The sequence below is a fragment of the Lingula anatina genome, chromosome 9 (genome assembly GCF_051362555.1).
Source record: "Lingula anatina isolate TDL-2025a chromosome 9, LinAna3.0, whole genome shotgun sequence".
NCBI classification, from domain to species: Eukaryota; Metazoa; Brachiopoda; class Lingulata; order Lingulida; family Lingulidae; genus Lingula; species Lingula anatina.
The window spans coordinates 7843821-7864350 of record NC_141775.1 but is presented as its reverse complement, the minus strand read 5'-3'; the positions used below and the strand labels follow the sequence as shown (position 1 = coordinate 7864350).

General features: G+C 36.1%; 3 protein-coding genes across 6 annotated transcripts in view; 2 read left to right on the top strand and 1 right to left on the bottom strand.

The window, feature by feature from the left end:
* The first annotated feature begins 124 nt into the window (after positions 1-124).
* Positions 125-20530, top strand: part of LOC106175827 (uncharacterized) — a 52272-nt gene continuing 31866 nt past the window's right edge. Inside the window, exons 1-3 of the mRNA XM_086995133.1 lie at positions 125-541; positions 13892-13987; positions 20282-20345. Of these exons, the coding sequence (XP_086851259.1) occupies positions 13958-13987; positions 20282-20345 (94 nt within the window). The 5' untranslated portion in view covers positions 125-541; positions 13892-13957. The remainder of the gene's footprint in view (positions 542-13891; positions 13988-20281; positions 20346-20530) is intronic.
* The window catches only part of LOC147759857 (uncharacterized), a 65479-nt gene continuing 46572 nt past the window's right edge, over positions 1624-20530 (top strand). Inside the window, exon 1 of the mRNA XM_086995140.1 lies at positions 1624-1827. The gene's annotated coding sequence lies outside the window, so the exon portion shown is untranslated. The remainder of the gene's footprint in view (positions 1828-20530) is intronic.
* Positions 2599-10662, bottom strand: LOC106175826 (uncharacterized). 4 transcript variants are annotated; one of them, XM_086995135.1, is made up of 6 exons: positions 9713-10662; positions 6564-8620; positions 5880-5955; positions 5203-5307; positions 4388-4483; positions 2600-3604 (listed from the first exon to the last, which is right to left on the bottom strand). In XM_086995135.1, the coding sequence occupies exons 2-6, from the start codon at positions 7053-7055 to the stop codon at positions 3240-3242; spliced, it is 1134 nt and encodes a 377-aa protein (XP_086851261.1). In that variant the 5' UTR covers positions 7056-8620; positions 9713-10662; the 3' UTR covers positions 2600-3239. The 4 variants fall into 4 exon arrangements, with proteins under 4 accessions (XP_086851262.1, XP_086851261.1, XP_086851260.1 ...); XM_086995134.1 differs by lacking the exon at positions 9713-10662 and having other exon boundaries at positions 6564-9219; XM_086995137.1 differs by lacking the exon at positions 9713-10662 and having other exon boundaries at positions 3409-3566; positions 6564-9219.

Sequence of the window (20530 nt, the reverse complement as noted above, 5' to 3'; positions counted from 1 at the left end):
TCGATGGTCCGCCTAATTCAGACAGGCATGTGCCGCGATATGTGACTATTGAATCAAGCCACAGAAAGGGAAGCTCAAAGGCAACAGCTGTTCTTTTTTTTTTTTTTTTTTTTTTTTTTTTTTTTTTTTTTTTATAAAACGGGCGGCATATTTCATTTAACTATAGACTTCTGCCGTTTTATCTTGAGCATGAAAAATGATTAGATTATTGACCTTCCAGTTAAAGTTCACACCAATTTTCCGTCCAAAAGTTCCTGTTTGTAAACATGCCTCTTGTCGTATGTACCCAACATATGTGCCTGAGAAGATTGGGTGTGTGCACAGGAAAAATTCCCTTACGTCACCGGTTAAAAATAAATCAGGTCGCAGGCGCGTCTGCAGTCCATTGTTTGAATTTTCCCTGTGTCGGCGATCATGCCATTTTTATCATGAGCAAGTAACAAGGCAGGCAGGTGCCGCTCCTAATTTGCGATTGTAAGCACTCCCAAGTTATCACATGCATTCTAGACCTATTAATATGAGCACGTTAACAGTCCAGAAGGTAAGATAAAGAACCCCGATAATCGAGATTAGAGGAACCAATCAAAATATGCCACATCCAGCGGGAATGTCACAGCAATCGGCTATATGACTAATTTAGTTTCCAGGAACCATAATGATAATGATTCATCGATAATGAACATATCATTGGTTCTTGGAAACAAATGAGACATATGTGCAAGCATTCACCATGTGGGCGCAGTCGGAATATTATGAAAATGAGATTGAGTAAATTTACATTCAGGTATTAGAATCCGGGTACTTCTTCACCACCACGAATACACGCGCGCGCGCGCTCGCAGTGCTGTAGTTTATGAAGAGAAGTGAACCTTTGATGTTGATGATACCATGTACAGCTATTTCTGTTACAATGATGCAACAATCACGGTTTTCTGTACAATGCTATTAAACTTGAATTACGCAGAGACGCAGAGCTGATTACCAATAATCATGAATCACCTTTCTGGCTATCTTATCATTAAGTGTGTGTGTTGAACATTGACTGTCATATATAGGGTAGAGTACATGATACAGGGTAGAGTAGGCCGCTATACTTTGTTGATTATGAGAAAATATTTGTGTTAAGGTAAATTAAGGGATGCTTTTCGCGTTTGACATGCCTTAAAACCATAGCTACTTTTATTTATCAATCCAGACCTTAAAAAACAATGAATCTCCTGAAATAAATACCCGATGTCGATATTTTCAACAAGGCGGTCGAAAGCTACATGTGCAGGAAAAATGAAGTACTTAATTATCGAATTAAAATGATAATAAGCATCGAACTACGTGCAGGGGCGATTGGTGCAATGCTTCTCCAGTCGACATCATTTATTTCAGTAGATCCAACAAATATTCCTGTCGTCTTTGGTAGAGAGTCCATTACCGTATACGGCACTGAATTCTGACTATGGTCATTAAGAGAAAAACATATATGCTTTTTTGCGTAACTCCCCTTCCCCTCTCCCGGGCCTAGAGCCGAGTTGGCCATTTATTTTGAACGGGGAAGCGGTTCTCACTCCTTTAATTCGCTCAATATCTTCCCATGATATCATATATTTAGTTGACTGTGATAACGCTGTCATAGATTAAGCAGAGAAGCAGAGGAAATAACGAATTATTATGAATCACCTTTCTTTCTATCTTATCGTTGAATGTGTGTGTTGAACTTTTGAATCTCGGTCAAATTTCGATCACTATATTGTATTACCGAATCATTGTACAAATGGTAGACAAGATTGGAACTGCGCGACTGCTTATACTGCAATAGCTGCTCATAACTGTTATGTAAGTACAAATGATAGCAGACGTATGACTGTGCTCGGTGTAACGAAATTGAGGGTCCGTGTAACTGAAAGTCAGCCCTCCATTTGACCTAAGTGTTTCAAAATCTAGGGCGAGGCTCACCTATACAAATTAGAAAAGCACTCCGAGAGCGCAGACCTCCGCCAAGGCATCAATTTTTGATTATTATTGTTTATTGATTGATTATTGATGCGGATCACCACCAAAAACTAATCATCTGCTCCTTGGCCCACTTCTGACAAATTTCCTGTAAATTTCATCAAAATCGGTCCATTACTTTTTGAGTTATGTTGATGACAGACAGACAGACAAACAAACAAACAAACAAACAGGGGTGAAAACATAACCTCCTTGGCGGAGGTTATGAATGGGAAGCGGACTCTATCTTGGGGGAGTCTCTTTCACGTTACACCGGTATGCACTGAGGAACTGTAGGAATAAGAAGAGAAAAAATCGAAACACAAATATACATATAACAATGTTAATACATATAAATATTTGGGCTATACTATGATCATGCTATGAAAAGTAGAGGCTGTACTGGTACATGTTGAGCAGGGCTACCGTATGTGACCCACGGCAATTTTTCTTTTTAACAAGTTCGTTGAGAAATGACACTTATTGAAGAGGATGATCGTTTAGCTTTGTTAATTGTTAATTATTTTTTTATTATGTTATGTTATGTTTATTATTGTTAAAAGTTCATAATTGTTTATTTTTTGTTTGGCGGGTAAAGGATATAAAAGCAATCAGGTGCGCAACCGACAGTTTTTTAAGAATTGACACTCAATAATCTGCGTTTTATTGATACAGCATACATAGTACATATTATTGGCGATGCACATCTCCTTTTTATCAATAGGAAAACATAACAAATAAAACAGAAAATGATTTTTAACAATTAAAATATTTTCAATGTACTGAAGATTAATTTAAAGCAAGGCAATTTGTACTGGTAGCAATGTACAGTTTTTATGAAAAACAATTCTTGAACAAGCTAAGGTTACTGACCAATTTGTGGCCTGAGGTCACGCAAAAGCGAATGCTATTACATTTGTATTGGAAGACAGTAAAACACAGGTGCATGTATACTATAAACAATAAGGTGCTGTATCTAACCAATACGAGACATATTTCTACATGGGGGCATAATGAATTCAGTTTGAATCTCTGGGTCTATATGGATTCGTAAAATTTAATATTAGGTTAAAAAAAATGGGCACTTATTAAATTGTCATCTTTCTTTAACTGTCATACTGGGGAACAAGCACAAGAAGTCAATGCTTTTCTCATTTGTTGACAATGAAACACAGCGAAGTCCCCGGGAATCACTTACTGTATTTACATCGTTACTAATAAAAATAAAGGCCTCACAGGCATTGAAAACGACGTGTTCATGCCAGCATGTACAAACCAAACGAATTGTACTGAGGGTTGTTAATGATAAACTCTTCATCTGAAAAATCAACTTTGACGCAGTCTTTTTCGTAGAGGTGCACTATTCCTGACACATAGGTGCAATCAGTATGGCCTCGTTGCACACTCAGTTTCTTATAAAGCACGCGGTGCCAGCCGGTTGAAATTCTTCTCTGGATTGATTGAGTAAAATGCACAGCTGAATTAGTACTGGGGACGAATAGACACAGCTGGCTGTACACGAGAAAGTGCCCCTCTCGCTTCACTCTTAGGCACTTTTCGGTGTTTTCATACTGGACGTCTCCCTGGAGGATTAAATCCCGACCGTCATTCCACGTTAGAACTAAAATATAAAACTAATATATAACAAGACAATAAAATGTCTTTGAAATTGACTCTACATGTAACTGCATATGCATAGCCAATACTTCACTTCCGTTGGCGTTTCTTATATCATATTCTTTCGCTAGTAAATGATTTGGATCATTTTTACATCACAGAAGTTATGTTGGTATTTTACACGTTTCATTCGTGTATCTAAGTACAATAGAAGGTTATCAGTGAAACAAACTAGTTGAAGATAAAATATCAATTATGCAGCGTGTATGATGAGAAAAAAGTTTTTATTTTTCAGTTTTTCTGATCCGCCTCTTTTTTAAATTTTATTTTATTGAAGACGCAGTTTAGTTGACTCTTCTCATAAATACTGTTCATGATTTAGTAGTTTGTATTGCAAGCCTTTTTTTATGGCATATGAGCCCTCTTGAAAACAAATGCTGTTCCTAAAGCAGCACATATCATTAGATGTACTGCTTCCTTATAAAAAACGGGTCAACGCGCTTGTCTTTAAAGCTAACCACCTTTCACATATTTTTGTCTTTTCTGGCAAAGCCCTCCTCCCATTTTCTGTTCATTAACACTTCTCACGCTTTTGATTCTTTGAAATAAATCAAATATTTAGCGTCTCCTTTAGAATTTGTTAAAATGACAACCCTATGTACATGTTGGCATTTTAAAAGGAGAAGCAAATGTACAGAATTAAAGAAGAGAATAATGTTACATCTTACGAACCCTTTAGTATAACATTACACCCTTTATCGTCAAACTTATTTAAAACAACACTTACCGTTATTGTCTTTCCTGCCTCTCAAGCGTGCCAATGTTAAAGGGTTGTCAGCCTTTCTTGACAGATACGTTAAATCAATGACATTAGCTTGGAGACCTGGAATAACGGAATATATATACATGTAACAGGGCCAGTTGTATGTGGTTGTATCGGCTTGTATTGTAATTTTTTTCACCCAAAAGAAGCAAAACGAGTGGAAAAAAGCCCTTAATTGCCCCAAATCAGAAAAGGGTTTTTATTAATACTATAAAAATAAAGGTTTTAGTTCTGCTCCGTAAATATGACAGATTATCATATTTATGATTTATTCTGGTACCGTACGGGTACATTTTTCACATTGCCTTTAATCTTTCTATTTGTATTAAAAATAATGTACCGCAAACTGTTTAAACAACTTACAAACAGATATTTACATAAATTATTTTCAGGCATAATATCGTTTAAGATTATATATTCCATCATGGTGACTCATATTTGAAGAAAGTGTTTGCAGTACCTCCACAAGCATATAGGTATCATTTTAAGATAACCACGGGGTTGACCTTAACAGTTATCACTCAGGACCGATTTAATATAATCTGTTGTGAAAGTTAAAAAGGGAACTTATCTCAATATTGACATTTTCTACAGAAAGCAAAAGTTATAGTATAAAGACAAAGCACCATTTTCGTTCTGTCTATGAAACCAAGGGCCAAAACTGGCATCAATTGTGTCCAGGGACATCATACCTACAGAGAAATAGAAATAAGAAGGAAAAAGGTTTAGGGGAATATGAAAAAACTAGATTGCCTGTTTAGACGTTCAAACATATTTACCATTCATTATCTGATTCAAAGTAGCAACTGTCTCCGTGATATTGTACAGAGCGCTGTCCTGCAGACGACTGTTTATAGCCAGCTTCGACATATTTCTATTGACACCTGTAAGGAGGGATATTGACAACGATTAAAATAACTTATCGTACACAAGTATATATGCAAAGGTTGTTATTTACTAAACGGCTTTATATATATATATATATAAAGGAAAAATATATAAAGAAAAACGGAAAAACGCGTTAAAGAGTAGACAAGATGCCATGCGTAAACAATTGAATATACATGTATATTTCACGCGGACATATTTCTGGACGAAAGTAAACTTATTTTCCTATGGACAAAGATTAAAGGGACTATAACACCAAAGAAGCATTCTTCTTCTTCTGCTGGGCGTTTATCTCTTTCTGTCTTCCTTTTTTTTTTTTTTTTTTTTGGAGGAGGGGAGGAGTATTCTGGCATTTCATCTGTGTTTGACAATCCATACGTCATGGGTCCCCTGAGCATGGTTTTAGATAAGTAACTTATAAAAATGACCTTTAAGTGTTGAAAAAGTAACGAATCCGATGTGATAATATGAATAGAAGAGTGGTTCAGGTGTCAAATTCTAAGACCATGGTTTAGGTTATTTTCCCAACACTGTAAGCCCTCTATGGTAGAGGAAGCATTGCACGCACCATTCATCACATTATTGGCGGTTTTATTCATGTCGTTCATAGCTGCATGAAGATTTTTGTCAACTTTTTCCAGGAGCTGCAAATAAATAGATAAAAAGTCATCGCCGTGCTGTTTCACCAAACTATACCCCACCATATTTACCATATAAAAGCAATGCGTCACCATCGCACCGATATGTGTTACTCTACTTCCTCTTTCTTTTTAACCAAAGATGGCATAATTCAGGTTTATCACCATTTAATTGTAATGATAATAACAAAAATGCTGCGTAAAAATCAGTTAGCGTAATATTATCAACATTATCAACAAGGAATGCTTCTGGCATTATTAGAGCAGCTGTATACTGGTATCTTTGGAATTATAAACAGCAGTAAGTTAATACATACTGTAAAGGCTCAACGGTCTCCTGGGTAGTGGTAGACTTTATTGAGACTAACGTAACTATAGGCAATGTAATTTAAATTAACTCCCAAAATGAAATTAAAACGTTTTTGACACAGTATAACAGGGAAACTGCAAGTGCAACTGAGTCGCTAAATAAATGTATACGTCTTATAATTGCAGCATGTACCGGTAGTTTTCAAGCTCTTAATGTTCCATGCATCTAAAATGTGATTTTAATTGATTATTTACCAGTTAAACACACTAGAGTCTACCGAAGAAATATAAACTGTCGCAATTACCCGATGCAATATTTTAAGTACGGTGCAGTTTTCACTGTGGTATTTGATATCCAGGCCTGGAACACACAAGGAAGCTGGTCCAACATGCCCATCCTCTAAAACATCGCTTTGGGACATAGCTATTGGTTGGCTCAAAAGAGCCGCCGTGTCCCTGGATGGTTTGCCGTCATCATGTTGATGAAAATGAATAGCAGCACCCAGAACCACTATGGCTATCATCTGTAAACAACACATGGCGAAGATCACCATGAGGTAACAACGCCATCGTCGTCCAAGCTTCATTTTGTCGTCGTGACCACTGCCATTTTCACTGGGATCGGAAAATGACTCAAGGTCTACAGTTGTGATGTTGGATGGTCGGATGGACGCGTACAAGCCGTCAGTCGTACTCGACTGGTCCGAGGATTGCGAAGAAGGTAACAGCGGTGGCTCATCGTACACACGCAGGTGCTGAGGTCGAAGTCGGTGATCATAACCACGAACATTCATCATCGGGAATGTTTAAGGGCTTCGTTATCGTCAAATGCTGCTTTCTAGTCACAGTCCTTTTGCAGATATACGCATTTAGAATTTTGTGAGAAGAGCTCTTTTTGTTAGCGAGCATAAGCCGCGCCGTGTCTTCATCTTTTAAATGCACCTGTTTTTTTATTTCTCTTCGATGCGATACGCTTGGGTTTTACCAGGTCACTTTCTTTTGAGTATTCAAACTAGGTCATCAGCAGTGCAAATGTAAGCAGCGCAGTTTATCAGAGTCTAAAGATTGACCCCATGCAGTCACAGCCTGGGAGCCACCGGTCTGCCGCTAGGTGGCTTTTAACCAAACCGGAAGTTCAAAAATTTGAATTGGGTGAAATTTTTTGAGATATGTAGGGTGTCAGAAACGGTGGAATATCTCGGCCTTTAAGGATATAAAAGTTTTGTTATGTATATTATCATTTTTAAAAGTAAATTGCAAATCATGTCAGATGCTCCTCGAGTTGATTTAAACCCTATTTTGTGGAGAAAAACGAGTTTGAAACCAAATATTTTACTTAAGCTACAGCGGAAGTTCAACTTTGACTCTAATGCTTGCATTCTTAGAGAACAGGTTCCAATTTCAAATTACCAGTAAGCTGTGACAAATTTATTCAGCTTTCTGTAAATGTAAGCATGTAAGGAACTTTACCTTCATCCAGGAATGGCACAAATCAATTCACACCCGTGTATGCAAAAAATGTCTTCCTTGCAACAACCGTGTACCAGCCTCGTTTTGACTCAGTACATTCTGTTGGCATTCTGACCTCGTTTTGGTTTTTCTGCCGCTCATAATTGTCTATGTAGTCTAATGAAGCTGGCACAGGAAGAATGGAGGAAAATAAACATTTCATATTTTTTCTTTATAAATAAGCATTTATTTATTATATGAGGCCAACCAATAAGAGTTCTTTTTTTATGAAAAAACGAAAAAACAAAACAAAAGATACATCAATTCAATTTGCTATATTTTATTTTCATACATGTAATACACGTTTATTTGTGGCAAAATTTTTTTTTTATTTTAGCAACACATCAATATGGCGATTATTTTACACTTATTAATCAGTACATACAGTTAACCAACAAACACACCACTCCTTTTAAAAACAGGATCAATATTAATAATAATATTATTTTATAAATTTACCTTGGGTCAGCAGTTTTTTTCACCGATACCCAGTAAGTCCTGTACCAATCCATACTTGCATTTGAATTTATTTTTATAAGTGTAAATTTCTGTCTACAAGGCATGTCATGTATGCAAAAGCTAAACTTAGCATACCTTACCTATGGTGCATGGTTCACATATACTGGTAAAATATATGACAAATGTAGTAATACTGATGATCAATAAATATTATTATTAGCAACAGCTACCACAGCACAAAAATATATTTTTCAGTCTTTAAAAGAATGTCAGAGGTTGTGATGGTGCTCACTGCCACACAGTACTTGGAAATGATAGGTGATTCTGTCATAAAAACTGCAGGCCAAGGAATTGGAAAAAGAATTTGTCCTGGTCCCATTCATGTTCTTCAAGCCTAGAAAAATATATGATTAAATATTAAAAAGTTTTACAGGAAAACTTTTGTAATTGCATATATCTTTTTACACACACACAAAACAACAACAACAATACACACTAAAATCAATATAAGTAATAAATCACAATTTTGGTAATTTATTAGGGAAGCTGGTAACAATTGAATTATCTTAAATAGCACTTTTTACTCTTAAAGTGTATCAGTATAGATAAACAAAGCTCATCATCAGGAGCTGAACTGTGGCAAACATGCGTATCTTTAAATCAATTAAGATCCCATTTAGATGAAGCCTTGAAGAGTTTAGGAAATACAAACTAGAGTGTTCACAACTACCATACACTAATTATTGTACTGGTACATTTTGTTTCATAAAATACACAAATTTATAAATTAAAACAAAGGGGGAATTTTGCAAATATAATGTTCTTTTTTCATGAAACAATTTTCCTTCACAAACTTATAACCCATGTTTTTGCAGGTTTGTGCAGGGGAGATTTTTAACAAAAATAAACTTTTCCTTATAACAAAAATTTGCATTTTGAAAACACACAATGTAATACTGGCATTTTATTATGCAAAGTGCTTATCTATTGAAAATGGTCAACCAATGAAGGTTGCAATATGTAAGAAATAAAACTCATTTTAGAGAAAAAAAATTTCACTCATGTTGATATCATACATTTGTCTCCTGACAAAGAAGTAAACATGTGAAAAGTTAAAATTTGTTATTCATAGATTTGAAAAGATGCTTGTGATTGTTTTTCAGTTTTGTATCTTTCACAAATATAAAAGTTACAAGTGTGAAAATAGTTTCATTGGGTAATTTACAAGCATGTGTACCCCTACACTCACCCCATGCACACACATGCGGGGCTGATAACAATGCTCTTCACTGACATGCCAGTACCTTAAATTGACTTTCCCATAGTGAATATCCTCTCTAAGCTTTTTGTTGGGCATGATATATTATTCAATTTATGATAAAATAAAAAATATGTTCAAGATATATTCCAACAGACTTATGAAAAGCTTCACTATATTTGGCAGTATATATATATATATATATCTTCAGCTGTGTAATACTGATACCTTATTATGATAGCTTAATATAAGCCTTTGTACTGTCAATGATCAAGGTCATGGAAAGTAAAAAAAGGTAGATAAACCTATTATTTATTGGACATTCCTGTATAAGTTTAACTCCTTTTCATGGATAATATTACATTTTCTGTATTTTTTTCATCTTACTTAAATCAAAATGCAAAGAAATAGCATGAAAAGGGATTTGCAGAATATCTAAACAATGACTTTCATATCCTCAAAAGTGATCTATCTCCCTCTCATTATATATCTATCTATGCAGAATCAAGTATAATGCATGTCATTTCACAAGCCATTTCATCTAATAAACACCAAAACACAAAAAAATATCAGAAGAAGGCAAATTCTCAATATCTTACTGTGACATTCATACAAGACACGAGGCAATACATTCCCCATAGTCACTTTACTGTGAGCACCATAACCACACACACTGTCATTTCATGAAGTAAATTTAATCTAGTTAACTTCAAAACAACAAGAAATGCATAAAAAGAAAAGAATTCATTATTAAACTTCGACATTCATTCAAGATGTAACACGAGACTGCTGCTGTAGTTACTTGGAACATTGCAAAATATACTGCCTGTCGTACATGTAGAAAATCGATAAGTTGCAGGTTAGGTTCCTTCCTAAAATTTTAACATATTCAAAAACAAATGTCACACTATAAAAAAAACCGAACAGACAAAGAAAAATCACCTTCATCTGCATTTGGCACAATTCAAAAGAACGTGTTTACATTTCGGTTCTGTGTGCCGCCATTTTGGAACACGACGTAACTTGATAAAAGATTCAGTGAAACCGATACTTGAACACTACTTTGGTATAAAAAATATAGCTTGAGAACATACTTTATCGTTCTGTCAAGTGCATTAGTAAAATTATCAACATATCAGCGTGTAAACGTCTGTTCATCTTACCTGTCTCTTATGCCTGCTCCTCCCGCCAAATTGGATATGGCCGCCGCTTCAAGTTTTGAAAACGAGGCCCAATCTAATATTCTCCAAAATAACCGTCATATGAGCCGGTGGCTCCCGGGCTGTCACCTGTTCAATGAAAACTTATACATTCGATTGCCCGCACCGCCCGCCAATCAAATTTAAAGCCCGCCCTCAGTGACTCAAAATGACCAAACTTTGGTGAAAATTTTGAAACATGGATTCGATTGGCTTATATAAACTAGGTCAAACTATTTTCGTCAGAGATAACTTGACACGATGAAGATAGGCTATTGTGAAGAGGTTAGTGTCAAGTTATCTCTGAAGCTCAGGTTGGGTTATTGATTCACCTTAGGTAACTAAGCGATATTAAGAGGAAGTGACGGACAAGTCTAGGGGTCTACATGAATTGGGAAGCGTCTCGACATTTCCATCATACATTTGAAAAGTCGCCCTACAGACTGTAAGTACATGTACATGTACGTGGTGTGAAAAGCACTGGGTGTGCAATTCTAACATAGGAAACGATCGGGGTAGTTAGAAAGTCCTAAGTTCCCAGCAGGCATAGTTGCGTTGGATCAACGTTGAAAACAGGTTGATACATTGAATTGCCGTTGATCTACCTACTGTAAATTCAACATAAAATCAACGTTGATCCAGCCACGTCGAAACATCGTCATAATGTGACGTTGACTCAACGTTGTATTTTGGTCATTGACACAACCTTGCAGACATGGATTATATTTTAAAATATTAATTGTTGAAAACGTGATACTTTGTTTATCAATACTGTAACTAACTTTATCAAAATAATCAAAAAAGTGTTAAAAGTAAAAGTGACAGTTGTTTTGTGTCTTTAGTGAACTTATGAATTTTCTTAACTTATTATTCAGAAATACATTTCAATAAACCGAATTCCTTACAAGGTCAGCTAACACTAGGATGAATTAGTTGCTGTAAATGTGATGGAGTGAATTAATAAAGGTAACAGTTCTTGGTAACCTGTTATACATAGACAGGTTGAGGTATATATTAATCTAAACCTTGGAAATTTTAACTTTAAGGCCATACTTTTATACCCTACCCTAAGGTCATTTCAATGTCTTTTCATGCAAGAATGTTGTCTAGCTAACAACTGGGGTTGATACAATGTTGTTATCTGACGTTGATACAAAGTTGTTATCTGAGGTTGAGTCAACTTTCAAATTCAATGTTTATCCAACGTCTTATCAACGTTATGGTTCAACGTTGTTTCAATGTAAAAACAACATATTTTGCCCGCTGGGATAATTCTCCCATGCGTTAATGGGGTGTGACTCAATGCATGTCCCCGAAATTATATATCATATAAGGCCACACTTTTTTAATTTTATGGATGACATCCTGCGCGCGCACGGATTTTCGCCCGTTCTCCAAAAAAAAAAAAAAAAAAAAAAAGCCCCCCCCCCCCAGCCCCCAACGAAGTCGGTTGTCTCAAACGTCGTTATTGAATGTCAGGAAATGAGATTTCTGCGCGTGCGTATTATCGCCACGTGGAAATGCGTCCTCTTTGCCGTCAAATTCATCTCTAGGATTACTTTCAAATTACACAACAATAAAAGTCATAAAGAGAACGGGCGCCATCGTTTTGGATTGGTATGCCATTGATATTGGGCATGGAGATATCACCTTTTTACAATTGTGCGAAAGGCTGGCGGCGGCCGAAACATTTCTGTGACATTCTGTATAAAGCAGCACATTAATACCAGGTTTTCTGTAGCGAAAAAAGGGTCAACAAGGGCGTCGAGGTATTTGGTGGGCTGAAGGTCGGACAGGCCACCTGACAGTTTAGCTGCTTCGTGTGAGTTGAAGTTGACAAAATGGCATCGTCTGAAATGACCTTTAATAGATTTGGTAGTATTAAGCATATCTTTGCATCATTTTTTAAACATTTCTGTGAAGTGTTCAAAATGTTTTAATATTCTGAGAATACAAATAAAGACACACTGTTTGATTGATATTTGTTTTATTGATTGCTATACCAAATGAATGCATGAAATAACCTGAAATAGATTTGGTAATATGAAGTATATCAATTCATGACTTTTTTTACATTTCTACGACGTATTCACATTGCTTTAATATTTTGAGAGCATGGATAAAGACATATTGTTAGTTTGATACGTGTTTCTGTGGTTAAATTTGTGTTTCCAGCTGTGTACTGACAGCATTCCTTTACTTAAGCAGTTTTTTTTTTTTTTTGGACTGTTTTTTTTTTTTTTCGCCCTCTCGCACCGATTTTGGGGTACTCAGAGGATGTCATCCATAAAAATAAAAAAGTGTGGCCTAACGTTGTGACACAAATTCCAACAGCGTGTTTGCAGTGTCCTCACAAATGTGTCGGCCATGTACTTCTCATTACAAAACAAACAGGGTTTACACCAACTCTTGTAGATTAGATATAAACTAACTGCAGCTTATGCACGAGAGACCTCGGGTAAAAAATTATACAGTGTATTGATCCATACATAAAAGAGTCTCCATGCAGACAACATTAAGGTGAATGAAAATAAAACTAAAAACCTTTGATAGTACAATTGACCGATTACGGATTTTATGTTGAATGCAGCTAGGTTTCTCAATTCCACATTTCAAGGTCAAACAGGTCAAAGAGATCTTCTGATCCACAGATCAAATATGGCGGACCCTACATGAAGAAGAGCCGACTAATCTGCTGATGGTCTACCCACATTCACACGCGCCGTCCTTGCAGGGGGCTAGCAATTTAACCTCGGAACCGTGATTTAATCAGTTTAATGGCGCCTGTGGAGGCAGGAAGACCGTCAGCGGATAAGTCGACTCTTCTTTCATGTAGGGTCCGCCATATTTGATCCATTGATCTGAATATGCTCACAGGTACTAAGATGAACGTTTCTCGGGGCATCTTAAAATGAACGGGGTTTTGTTAAACTCACTTACCTGTAGGTTATAGCATGGAATTTATAGAGAGATAAACTTTCTGATGCTGTCGTAGGGTTAATTCTTGGTGCATAAGTAGGGTTAATTCTTGGTGCAGCTGGGGTTTTGTTCCTCTTGGTACATGTGCACACTTTGAATATTTCAATAATAATTGAACTATATTGTCAGCTTACAAAGTGAACGTAAAAGAATACTTATCCTCAAGCATTATCGACAGCTTGCTTTGACTGAAAACAGCTAAGACTGAGGTCTCGCGCGTCTTTTTCAGATTTGTTTTGAGACATTAAAGTACTAGAGTGGACTTCTTCCGGCTTCTAAATCCTTTTTCTCAAAGATGGCCGCTTATTGGACTGTCCTCTTATCGGTAAGTGTGTATATGGCCACATGTTGATCTGCAGACAAACAGATCTTTAGATCAGATATTGCCGGAATACTTGAGAGCTTGTCGTCTGATTCCCTCAAAAGACACTGGGTAGATTTTCTGCGGGGATTACGCGGTAAGCTTTTAAAAGTGGGTCGGTGCATTTGATCCGCGGATCTGTTAGTCTGCGGATCAACTTATGTTGTGGATGCGGCCTTTGTGTGAGTTTTTTTGCATGTTATTTACTGCTTCTTTGTTTCTCAAAAATTTATTAAAAGTCAATGTGTAGCAGTTCGATCTTATTTTTTTACTTTTCTCCATTCTAAACTGAAATATTAATTAATACTACAGTTTACTGTTAATACGCATGCTCACCTTTGTTATAATTTAAATCCTCAGCGACCCTCTGATGCCTGATAGTCTATGATGTAAATTGAGTAGCACTTCATTGAAACTCATGATGTGTATGTACACACACACTGAACAATAGAAATGTCACCCCCTAAATTAGACCCCATTCCCATAGATTTTAGATCGATCTATCCCTGTGGGGAGTCTCACTAGATTACTGTCAGCTTAGCCGGTATGAAAGGAATGTATGTCCCCCAGGAACGGAGGTCCTCCAAACTGCATATCATGTCTCTCTAACTATAAATATTCCCAATGATCATCAAGGCACCAAGTATAAAATAATTAACTGTCACCCGAACGATATGTATACCAGTACCTGAACAGCTCGAACGTCATCGAAAAGTGTTCAACACGCACTTGTGAGTATATCGCGAGAGGGTGGCTGTGTATTATTTCACACACTCGTATTTTACCGAAAAACACCCAGTAAAACGTAAAATGTAATGGGATGCGTCTAAGGACAAACACATATTTAATAGAAATGGGCACGAGCCAAAATCCAAAGCTGTGTACTCCAGACATACAGTTGTGTTATATCATATTAATCGGAAATAAAAAATATATATGTATATCAATTTGTAGTGATTTTTCCGTTTACGTAAAATATCTTAACCCTCAATCACCTTTCAGGGGCCTCGCAGGCCCGGACCCATGTATCTCTTGCTCTCTCTTCGTTCGCATGAGGTTTTGAGCCTGTTCCTTTCATGTAATCCTCAAGCAACTTATACCCCATCAATGGATAAATAATTAGTTTTGAAATAATTTACAACATATGTAGAAATTAACTTTTCCAAAAGTTAGTCCCATTTCCTGGAAACCGGGCCTCTGAGGCCCGGTCGCTTAATAATTTTACTTCCACATGGGATAAATAAGTCCATGTTACCTCAAATATCTTTGCTATATGATGTTTTACACAAGCAATATCATGTGTGCTATGACTATCAGTATGGTCAATGAAATCTGCCTGTGAAAGATTCAAGACCTGGAGAAATTATTATTTATGAGTAATCGGTCACCTTGGTCACCTGATATGCAGATATCAGTTTAAATCTATCATTATAACATACCTGATAGACTGCGCTACCTTTGCGAAACTTTCCATTTTGAGAAAAAAAAACGTTTTTCCGCATATTCCATACACAGTGTATACTCATGCACCCATGTGGAGGTTAAGCGAGCAAGGGACTGGTGTAACATGAAAATCTGACTCCCCAGTCAGGTTTTCATGTTGAAAATCTGACTCCCCATGAAAATTTGACTCCCCCTCCACAAATGTTCATAAATCTTATTTTATTTGAGTATATGACTGTGATCTTGTAGTATGTAAAATGGAGGATACTTTGGCACTTTTTTTATGAATATTTTCATTAAAAAAAAGAAAATTAAAAATGTGCACTTAACCGCCCATTGTCTGCACTTTGAAAAAGCTATTTATTTGATATTGGATGATCATTTCTACATCTTTCCTTTAAATTTACTTTATGAAGATTATATTGGAAATATTTGAAAGTTTGATGGTAAACTATTGGGTGAAAAAACTAAAAAAAACATGAAAAATTGAAAATTAAAAATGTGCATTTTATCACCCAATAACTCCCCTATGAAAAAGCTATTTATTTGATATTTGATGATCATTCTGACATCTTTTCTATTAGGAAAACCTACAAGTTTTTTTATTATTTTTTTTCACCCATTTTTTTAACCATCAAACTTTCAAGTACTTTCAATATATTCCTCATATAGTATCCTCAAAGAAAAGATGTCAGAATGATCATCAAATATCAAATAAATAGCTTTTTCATAGGGGGGTCATTGGGTGTTAGAATATAAATCTTTAATTTTTCTTATTTTTAAATTTTTTTTTATTATTATTGTTTTTTTCACCCAATTTTTTAACCATTAAACTTTCAAGTACTTTCAATATATTCCTCATAAAGTATCGTCAAAGAAAAGATGTTGAAATGGTCATCAAATGTCAAATAAATAGCTTTTTCATAGGGGAGTCCTTGGGTGGTAAAATACAAATCTTTGATTTTTTTTATTTTTTCATGAAAATTTTCACCTGCAAACTAACAAAAAGTGCCAATGTGTCCTTCATTATGCATACTACAAGATCATAGTCATTTACTCAAAATAGATTAAATTTTTGAATGTTTTGGGGGGAGTCAGATTTTCATGGTACATATGGCAGGAGTGCACGTCCTCGTATCGCAAGTCCGCCCGAACACTAAGTCCTGGGAATGCAAGTCCTAGGGCATGCATTGTTAGGAATGGAAGTCCTAGGACATACTTTACCAGGATTCAATGTCCGTAGGACGAAGGCTCCCAAGTATTGCAAGTCCTACGTGTAGTAATACATGTCCTAATGGGACGTGCGTTCCTAACATTTTAGTAACGCTTGTCCTATATAGTTTACACCAAGAAATTACATAAATAAATAGAAATAGAGACATACTAGTTTTAAAGATATAATAAACTTTTGCTTAATTATATTTATATGACATTTTATCTTTATATTTTACAGTGTTTTCCGATAGGCAGTTTTTATGCATATTAATAAAGAAACAAAAACAATTTATTTATTTTATGTGCATTTTTCATCTAGTAAACGCAAATTTTGACGTGTTAACGCATATTTTTGGCGTACGCCTCCCTCATTGCACAATATGTATGAGCCTGGTTTGCCCGATATTTTTTTAACAAAATAAGGCACCATCCAAAGGCATGTCTTATTTTCATCCTTTGAGGTATGTGTAAAGTGTATATTATTTCATGTCCTTTTCTACTGGGGTGTACCTTTTGTGTTTTGCGTCGAAATTCTTATTTTCTCTCCCTCTCTCTCTTTTTCAAAACCTTATTCCTAAGAGAAAAATCACTTTACACAAAACGCGGGATCTCCGTTCTTAGATTTATTTTTCGGTTTACACTCGCTGAAGTTAAAAAAACTCAAACTCGATGGAAATTTGCTCTTGGAAAGTATGGGCTGAGATTTAAGACAAATCAAGACTGTTTAGAAATTGAAAATTTCAATATATGTATATAATATTATGTAATAACCCGTTGCTATTTTGGTGCTTTGACACTTAAAAGACAAAACAAAAAAAGTTGTAAATGTAATTAGCACGGAATTTCGAACACATATTAGACATTAAAAACACCATTAAACAATTTGCTACAAGTAATAAATAGGGGTAAGGGGGGAGTAAGGTCATGTCAAAGGTAGGCCCCGAACCCTTAGACGCAACAGAAGGATTCATGAATTCTTGCCTTGTAGTCTTGCACGTTAACCACTACACAGACGAGCTGAAGTTGCAAACCTCTCATTTTTTGTCTCATATATGGCTCACCAGAAGGATTTCACATACATTTATAGTTTTATCATTTGACAGTATTATTGGCTAAGGATAGGACTTTCAAATGGCCGGACTTTTATTACTGTCTTAGGTGTAACAGGAATAAAACTCCGACAGTAATACAAGTCCTACCTACTCTAATTATGAGCCAGGAACCTAAGTCCCTGTAGGACTACTATTCCCAAGTAATGTTAGTCCTACAGACAACCATTACCAGGAACCGAGGTCCGAAGGACCTCGTTTCCGGGGGGACTTGGATTACTGTTACACCGGTTTCAGGGTTTACGTAGGGTTCCATTTCCTTGTGGATGAGGGTTAAGTTAGCCGAATAAAGTGTGTATAGAGTTACATGTATACAAATAATTCTAATTAGCGTAACAACATTCCTAAACATCGCGTTTAAAACTTCTAAAATTAACACATTATTCATATGAAAATGTCTGAAGACATATATTACTAGTCTAGCTGGGAAAATAGTCATACTAGGACATCGATACCTGTCTGCAGGACTTATAATACTAAGTAATGGGTGTCCACTGGACGTTAAATCCCAGGATATTGTGCCCTAGGACATGCGTTCCTAGGAATGGAAGAGCCAGGACATGCATTCCCAGGACTTAGTGTCTGCAGGACATTAATTCCCATCCCCAGAAATGCACTGCATGACGTCACGCCTAGCCCACTGCGCATGCGTGCATTTTAATGAGTTGCTAGATTGCCATAGGAAAATGAATGGGTTCGCGATTCGTGGGTAATTCGTGAGAATTGACAAACTAACGGCCTGATGCCGATAGACAGCAACGCTGTGCTATGCTTCAATCAACTCCTGACCAAATATCGCTAGGGTTTTTTAAAAAATTCTGTTGTACACACGTACTAAGAAGTTTGCTGTATATTGCCTAGACTACTCTCAGCAAAACGCAAATATTTTCAGTTATAGTGATTTTAGACGGTAGATTCACTCAGAAACAAAGGGAATTTAATTTGTTGCCGATAGCACCAGCTGATAGCAGTAACATACAGAGTCTGATTAAAAAATTTCATGGCAATTGAAGATTTTTTACCACTGTACAATGGAGTCCAAAAAGAGCACTTGGCACAAATGTAAAACTGCCCAGTGCAAGGCCAAGAATTCAATCAGTATTTTCAGTCATATTATCAGATTCTACATAAATTGACTGACCATATCACTACTCAGTATTTAACTAATCTCTTAATCCAAAATTCCTATCATCATTTAATAATTATGCAAAATTCTTCTTTCAGATTGCTATTTATTTCAATTTTTAATGCTGCAACTGTTCCAAAATAATCTTGTAGTAAAGGAAAATGCAAATAAGAAGTGGAAGACCAATTTTACCCACAGTATTCAATTATTTGAATTTAAAAAGAATAAGATCACGATTTAACAAATTAAAATAATCTTTCATGAACTCTTTCATGAATAACATATTAAACAAAAATGAAAGTTATAAATCAGTGGTAATGGCTTATTCTGGAATATATGACCTCTGTACATCATCAGTACCTGACTTGGTACAGTATAGTTACTACTTGGATATATAGTTAGATGTAATAATGTAACAATAAGAACAATATATATTATAATAATAAACTTCTCTGCACATATATCAGACGCTTGTTACCATGAACTAACACTACTTGACAATGGGCTGAGCACTTATCACAGAGTCTGTGTGCGATGCCATTCTTGTGCTGTGATTGGTTAGTTGAGTCACGTGAAGCCCTACTGTTGCGCCCTCGCGTATCGCGTAAATGCTGCACATTTCTGGCCATGAGGAATACATGTCCTACGGACATGCATTACGGCGGACATCCATTCCCTTCACACCGGCTTAAGCGTCTGTTCCGCCTACTAAAAGCTGTAAGGGGGTAATTTACTATAGTGCGCGCTCTGCTGACTGCAATTTAGCGTGAATCCCCAGGGCGTTAGGTCGCTTTAAATCTAAATCTCTGGATCGATACAAATATCTGGGAATGCATCCTTAGAATAATCAAAGTTATTAACCTGAAGAGGCGGAATATAAGCAATGTCAGATTATTGATACAGTTGAATTGTTCAGTCAGAACCGTATCTTTTGTGAAATTTGGTGTTAATAAAATTATACTTGGAGCATATCTTTCCACAGTCATTTAAGTATTGGTTTAGTAGGGGTGAAACTTCTATTGTCTAGTGTGTGTACATGTACATAAATGAATCGGCGTGCGTGGAAAGTGACTGCTTGCATGTAAACGATATGCTCTTTCTATATTTCTATACGGTAAGTAGAGCTTTCTCTATCTTATGATATGTGCAAAAGTTATATATCAAAGCTGCTTGATGAAAGGTCTTACAGACAAACAGTCGGGGTGCTTACACCTACATGTACGTCAATTTTGCTAAATAAACAGGGCTCTCTCTTAAACTTGTGTGCGATTCTTCCTATTAGTGTGGTCGCTGCCATTGTTTGTTCAAATGACATATATGTAATACTAATAATAATAATATCTTTTTTATTTTTTGCATTGAAAGGTTCTAACAGCTGACATTGCTGGATTTGGGTCTGCATGGCCATGTAACGACACTTGTTGTGCAGGTAAACCGTTTTCATCTTTGTACAAGTCCCTTAATCATTTGATAATCTGATCGCATTGATATAATAAGAAGATCATGGATGGCACATAGGAACACGTGATCTTCATATAATATTTTGCACAGATTGGAAACCTAAAGGTCTGTATGAAATCCACGGGCATTATTGTGCTTATTTTCCTTGTCTAC